The sequence below is a fragment of the Anser anser genome (assembly GCF_964211835.1).
Source record: "Anser anser genome assembly, chromosome: 2".
Classification (NCBI taxonomy): domain Eukaryota; kingdom Metazoa; phylum Chordata; class Aves; order Anseriformes; family Anatidae; genus Anser; species Anser anser.
In genome coordinates this window covers 108,203,958-108,211,077 of record NC_139721.1, presented here as the reverse complement: position 1 = coordinate 108,211,077, position 7,120 = coordinate 108,203,958, and the positions used below count along the sequence as shown (strand labels likewise).

Genomic DNA, 7,120 nt, shown 5'->3' with positions numbered 1-7,120 from the left:
ATCCTTAAAATATTCAATAACTTTAAGGTCTACGCGGGGGGTGGGGGTGTCTTTGAAAAGGTATTTGACCGTTGGCAACGAGGTTTGCAACTCCTTTACCTCATGAAAGATTAATTTGTCTTATATCCAGCGCCTCTCACTGTTCCTGTAGTCCTGTTGTATAAATTTGCATCTATTCTTATTTGAGTTTCTCTTAAATTAGCTGTTTTGGGGAAGTCAGCTTTTAATAAGTAAAGAAGTTTTGTCTGAGCGTGCGTAGGTAACCATAGATAATGTGGAAAGTCAGTTGCTTCTGTTGTTGGCAGAATCAAAAAACAATGAGGAAATATCTTTGCCTCCAATCTCATCTAATTGTAAACAAGGAGATTGATGGCTTTGTGTGTAGCTGTAGCTTGGGAATGAGTTTGGAGAAAAGAATAGAGAAGGTCTTCCTGGCTGAGGAACACATGTTGGCTTTCCTATGTAACTGCGTGAAAGGAGCTTTCAGTAAGAACAGCTGCACTGCAAGCTTGCTAACTCCAGGAGATCAAGAGCAGGTGGACACCCTGGAACCTTTTGCAGCTTATGTTGCTGTCCGTGGGTGTTACTTACTATGCTTAAGAATAAGATATTTTTTTTTTAATTATTACTACATTTTGAAACCAATGTGTTTCTTCAGTTCTGAGGTATCAGTGTGCTGGAGCCTATATTGGGTGGCCTTCCGCCTGAAGAACTTTCTGTATCTCAAACGGTGCTGTCCTAAAAATCTGCTCATGGTTTGGAGAGCTAATTAGTGGTACTGCAGTGGTTATGAAGATTGAACTAACTAGTTTAAGCTTCAGTTCAAGTATCAAGAGGATAGTGGCTCAAAGTCATTTGAATTGCCCAGATTCCTGGGAGAGACAGTAGGCTTTCATCAGGCAAAATACCCATGAATAGTTCCATTCATTTAGCAAGGTAGACTTCAAGGCCACCTATTCCAGGCCACTGGCATTGTTTGCAGACCCTTTGCTTCAAGAGGGAAAAATGCTCATCTGGTTACTTGGGTCAACATCCTTGTCCCTTGGGTCAAAATCCCAATAGTTAATGGGTAGGAGATGATGTTTTGCCTCTAACGTGAGCTGATATGGAAGAACTTGGGAAAAAAGTACTGCAAACGTTCATTTTCATGTTGTGTATTCAGATTAATATAACCTTTGTTCCAATATTATGGAAGCTGCAGTGTTATCTGTAATTTACCGTGTAATCTCAAATTTTGTAAAGCTTATTGCGAGCTGTACATGGGAGAAGGAGTATATATGTTTGATTTAGTGAACGGCCAAGTCAGCGTTAGAGCATTTGAGCACGGGGTCAGAATGTGGTGTTGTAAAACCTCATAGTTAACTACTTCTGGATGCAACATTAATACTGTGTATCGCAAGCAGTGTTGTTGTTGTAGCCAGACAGTTAGATGCAACCCTATCTGGGTGAGGAAGAAGTTAAATTTGGCTTCTCTCTTTTTACCTTAGAACTTGGCAATAGCATGGCTGTCGATAGGAAACAGGTTTTGGCTTCTGTGAGCTTGTCTATAGCAAAGCTAATTATCTCCCTGTTCTTGTCTAGAACCATCCACAAGTAGATCAGCACTGAACTTCCCAGTTGTGTTAACAAGGCCCTCTCTTCGTTTGAGCCATCTGAATTATACCATGCTGGATTCTCCTGTCCCACCTTGTCAGCCGTCGACATCTTCTATATTTGGCATTGGCAGTCCTGGGCTCTCCTTCATAAAAGAAATAAAAGATTCTACCTCTCAACAAGACGATGATAACATCCCAACAACCAGTGATTCCTCCTCTAGAGCATCTGCTGAAGGTGATTTTTGTGTTCTCTGTTTAATTGACTTTTTTTTTAATGTGAAGTACCTTGCGTTCTTTAATATTCCACATCACCTTAGTAAATAAAATAGGTGAATGTCAACTTTGGATGCGAGAATTAAATTGAATTTTTAGTGTTTTAGAAGTATATAATCCTATCACCTTTTTAATAGAAGCGTGCTTTGGAATACGTTTATGATACCCTGATGTTAGAAAGAGTCGATGCTGAAATATACACATTCAGCTAGGTTATATGTAAATTTTGAACTGGGACGGTAGGAAATCAGGCTGACTTGCCATAGCTTGACAACTAGGCTGATTGTCTAGAAGGAAGAGTGACGCAGAATATCTAACAGACAGCTGGTTAAATGTGAATAAGTGCAGGTGACAAATAGGAACACGAGATGTTTTCCTGTGTTTCAGCAAGAGAAGATAAAGAAACTACACTGACATAAGCTATAGGCTGTTTTTTGACCTTTCTTGGTAGAAGGCTTCAGCTGTCAATACTTTCATGTCTTTTGCCAAATTCATTGAGGAAAGCACACCATTTTAAAATAAAAAATAAGCATCGTGTCGATGTAGGTTGGTACCTAGGTCTTCTCGCTGAAAGGGCGAACAGCAGGTTTGCAGCTTTTTCTAGTCCCCCATATAGACAGGGACTGACGTGTGCTCAGCAGGTTTTCCAGAGATCTTTTGTACAGCTGAGAGTAGAGTTGCTGGGCTTTAGCAATATAACCTGAGTGCACTAGAACTTTCTGGTGTGTCTTCGTAAAACATACATGGGCAGAAGATCGTTAACTCTTAGAGCAGCCTTTGGGGAATCTTCCAGGTTTAAAACCTGTGCGATTATGATCTGTGCTGGCCTCCAGCCTTTTACCAACACAGAAAAAAGCTTTGTCCGTACAAATGCACTGATGTTTATGCGGTCCTCTTTTATCTTAGCCTGAAGGAAAAAAAAATCTGCATTGGAAGCACAGTATTAACTTGGTAAGATTGCTGAAAACTACTTGCAGCTCTGTGAACAGTTTTCAAGTTTGTAGGTGATACTTGGTTTTCAGTCTGTACGTGAAGTTGATCTATTTAAAGAAGCTGAAGTCATGCTTATTTTTCTGTATTGAAGAACTTGAATTAGTGTGATCTTTATTGTTAAAGTTCTGTACGTACGAGAGGCATTTACATCCAGCATACGTCATTTTGGCAGATGTTGCAGTTTTAAAAAATACTTCATCGTCACTGCTCTGGCCCACAGAAGCTGAAAGAACTCATTCCCTCTCGCAGCATTCTGCAGCTAGCTCTAAGAAACCTGCATTCAGTTTATTTGTTTTTGGAGGACTGTGTCCTGTAAGTACTGCACAGTATTTCTTTTAATCAGTTTGAATGTGTACCTGTTTTTCTATCCACTTCTCATACTGTGTTTCCGTAGGTATGTGGAAGCACGTCTGTTTTTAAGCAAAACCAGCTTGGGTTTTCTCCATTTTACCCCGGAAAGACGGCCTATGGTGGTGCAGCTGTAAGATCAAGGCAGCCAAAGACGGAACCTTATCAGGTATGAGAAAAGTAGTGTAGTGGGAAATAGTGATGGAAATAAAAAAGCAGCACTGCCAAAGGGGCTTTGAGCAGGGAGCTGAATATGTGGTAACAGTTGCTCTTCTGCCCTCTTGGTCTACAAAAATAGACGTCTGAGATTGATTTCTGTTTAAATTCTTTTATAACAGTTTTTACCACAGGTAATACTTGTCAGAAAGAACAAGAATGACAGTTTGGGCTAGTTGTTGGTAGTTGGGGTTTCCTCTGTTGTTAGGTCTTTCAAAAAATTCCATTTAAGTGCCATTGTCTGCCTCTGACTACATTACGTTAAAATAACTTGATGCAAAAAAACCAATGACAGCATAACTTTGAAAACTTGTGTTTATGGTAGCAAAAGCTACAGTAGTCAAACCTGGCTAATATTTATCTGTGGATCTTCTTTTCCAAGCATGCCTACATTCATGCTATGGATATGTTGTATAAACCTGCAGTCTTTGAAAATATCTAAAATCAACTTTGCTGATCCTTTGTTCTTCTGGTACACAGAGGCATGCAGGACTAAATGCAGTCCCAAGATAAGCAGTAACATGCTTTCTGTTTTGAACGATTCATATAGTTCTTGGAGAGAGTTATTTGCCCCCAAGAGTTCTTGGAAATAGCAAATAAAAAGTGCTGACAACTCTGATTAGCTAGAGCTGAATCGAAAAGGAAAGTCAAATCAGGTTTGGTAGGAATGTATTTAAATGAAAGTGACTTTTATCGATAAATCAAAAGGAATTTTAAGAAAATGAAAACGCGGGTTTGCTGGCTCTGTTCTGACAGTCCATTTGTGCAACGGAAAAAGGGCAGTACAAGTACCTCACTTACGGGAAACCTTGAAACCTTGTGGTGCAACGCTGGGAACCCTCTTTGGTCGGTTATTTTTGTTTTTTACAATATTACTGCATTATGGTAAAAAGAGGAACCAAAATACTAGGCTTTTAAAGGAGAGAGTAGCTTGCTTCTTGCTGCTTGCTGTGAATGACAGCAAGGTACTAGAGAGTCCAGCGAAGGGCCACCAAGATGATCAAGGGACTGGGAGCACCTCTCTTCTGAGGAGAGGCAGGGACTGCTGGGCCCGTTTAGCATGGAGGAGAGGAGGTTCAGGGGGGATCTTATTGGTGTATATAAATACCTGAATGGATGGTGCAAAGAGCATAGAGAGCCATTGTGTTTTCAGCGGTGCCCGGTGCCAGGTCAAGAGGCAACAGGCACAAACTGAAACGTGAGGCTCTGTCTGAGCATCAGGAAATGCTTTTGCACTGTGCGGGTGATGGAGCCCTGGCACGGGTTGCCCGGAGAGGCTGTGGAGTCTCCCTCTTTGGAGGTCTTCAAGAGCTGACTTGACATGGTCCTGGGCAACCTGCTCGGGGTGGCCCTGCTTGAGCGGGGGGGTAGACCAGGCGATCTCTAGAGGTCACTTCCAACCTTAACCATTCTGTGGTTCTGTGAGTCTCACTTGTGTTTTTACATGCTGCATGGTCTGCTTCCTGTCTTCACATTGTGTGATAAGCACAGGGTGGTTATTTGAGGGGTTTAACCTGGGAAGAAAAAAAGTCACACCAAAGGAAGATTTTGACTGATATTTGAAGTTGGGTGGTGCAAATAAACAGTTTACTTTTTCAGTGTAATGTTTAGATCTGTTACAGTTTAAATCAGATCTTTATCTTTTAAGACAAAGATTTGCAGCCAACTTTAATCTTGGGGGAAGGGAGGAAGCAAGAGAGAAGTAAAACTAGTTCCTGGTTATGATTGTATACACTGATTTTAAGATGGTACACTTAGACCATCGTGAAACTCTGAGGTCTGTGTTGTTACTGAAAATGCTTTCTGTACCACAAGCCTTTTCTTGAGTTCTGTTTCCCTGATTACTACTTCGGAGGCCTTAGCAGTCCTAGCATCATCCGTCTTGACCTTTTACAAGTACGGAGTTCTTTTATTGCTCGTGCAACAAGCACGTGCAAGATGCACTGAGGCCCAAGGTAAACTTCATTAAACTCCGAATGTATTCTCTTCTTTATGGCTTGAACTCCCAGTGACTGCATGTTTCTCTGTCATCAGAATATATTGATTGTATCATCAGTGTAGCCTTGGGACATAAAATACATGCCTCCTTAGCTGAGAATTGACCATTGTAACACTTAAAATGCTAATTTTTCAGGCACAAAAGAGAGCGAAAGCTAGACAAGAAACTGTGCGGTCCCACGCTACCTTGAGTACCTCAGTGTGGTGCATCTTGGAGGCAGTGGAGAAGCTGTCAAGCCCTTTGTTGGTAAATAGCACTTCTTTTAATCTGTTTTTGCTTCATGTGTTTATAAAACTTAGTAAATGTGCCATCAAAGGATAAAGATAAAACTATTCTTCCTTACGTTGTGGCCGGTTTAATTTATTGCGCTATTTTTTCAACAGGATGCTAAAAGAATGGCATCTCTTTTGCCGCTGTGTTGTGTAAGTTGACCATGAACCCCCACATTTTTGTTGCAGGGAACCCTCTCTCTCAGGAAAAAAAAATTGCCCTCTAATATTTATGCTTTGTTTTTTCCCTTAGCCTCCGGACATAGATAAACCGGATATTACTGACTTCCAGTCCAAACGAAGAAAGGTAAGAACCAATAATGTCTTAAGCTGAGGTAGATAACTTTTTCAATGCTTTATCACTATTAGAAAAATTTTCTCAAACCTCAGTGACAACATAGACATCAAATCAAGTTAATATTGGCATGTCTCCACAGTAGATGATGGGCTGTGAAGATTACTCAGGTTAAGAATTATGTTATCTTTGTAAGTTGAGAGCAACAGCTCTAGAACACACCAAGTGGTTTTATCTTGTCCCCCAACTTGGGGTGAAGCTGCATATTAAAATTCCTGTTGAGGCAAGTTTTCTCTTGAAGAAATGATCACAAATAGAAAAATACTGATTGAATGGTCATATAGACTTTGTACAAACTTCCGTGTTCATTCGGGCACAGAAAACTAATTTTTCTGCTTTTTATCACCATTCAAAGTAAAGACAAGGAAAACTGTTAATTTCCGACGCTATAAATCTTACGCTCCTAAATTCCCATTTGGAGGTAGCACAGAACTGGTGATAATGCTGTGGTAAAGCATGATTTCCTTTCATTTTATTTAAAAAATGAAAACTAGTCATCTTTTTTTGATGACTTTAGTTAGGGGTATCCTTGGGCTTATTAAATTGCAAAACCCTTAAATGACCACTTGAGGATCAGGTGCCTGAAGGAAATAACAAGATGTGCAAACTTTTCATCTTCTGTTCTAATGAGCAAAGGGACAGTGTCTCAAGAAGTTTCTGTGCTAATTCCTTGATTGGATAGATGTATAATTAAGTTTACAATCACTTCAGAGTTTACAAACATCTCAGATTTCCTGGACCATCTTTTCACCATCTGCCAAATTACAAGGGCATGGAGAAGTGAAGTATATCATAAATATTATCCAAATAACTAAAACCAAATCTGGTGTGAATTCTCAGTTATATTATAGCAATACACCTGTGATAAGGCATTAAGAAAGATCTGCCAGATTTGCAACAGAGAGCCTGAAATTGTCAGCCACTAAATGAATGTTGCACGCAGCTGTCAGTGGGTGAAAGGAGATAGATTGTCTATTCATAATACTAGAATTCATAATGGTGGCGGGAGAAGGGTAGCCCGCGATGAGAAGCAATTATTTGCTGAGGAGACGATCGTGTGTTTTCCTGCTAA

At 40.2% G+C, this 7,120-nt stretch overlaps 2 protein-coding genes across 12 annotated transcripts in view; one reads left to right on the top strand and one right to left on the bottom strand.

The window, feature by feature from the left end:
* LOC310894376 (nuclear pore complex protein Nup153-like) overlaps positions 1–7,120 on the bottom strand; it is a 174,376-nt gene that overhangs the window by 68,121 nt on the left and 99,135 nt on the right. The window lies entirely within an intron of this gene.
* Positions 1–7,120, top strand: part of LOC310894373 (nuclear pore complex protein Nup153-like) — a 58,770-nt gene that overhangs the window by 38,953 nt on the left and 12,697 nt on the right. For both annotated transcript variants that reach the window (XR_014579863.1, XM_083824368.1), the window contains exons 4-7: positions 3,034–3,173; positions 3,256–3,378; positions 5,560–5,670; positions 5,947–6,000. Coding sequence is in view for 1 of the 2 variants with exons in the window: in XM_083824368.1 (XP_083680494.1) it covers positions 3,034–3,173; positions 3,256–3,378; positions 5,560–5,670; positions 5,947–6,000 (428 nt within the window). In the remaining variant the exon portion in view is untranslated. The remainder of the gene's footprint in view (positions 1–3,033; positions 3,174–3,255; positions 3,379–5,559; positions 5,671–5,946; positions 6,001–7,120) is intronic.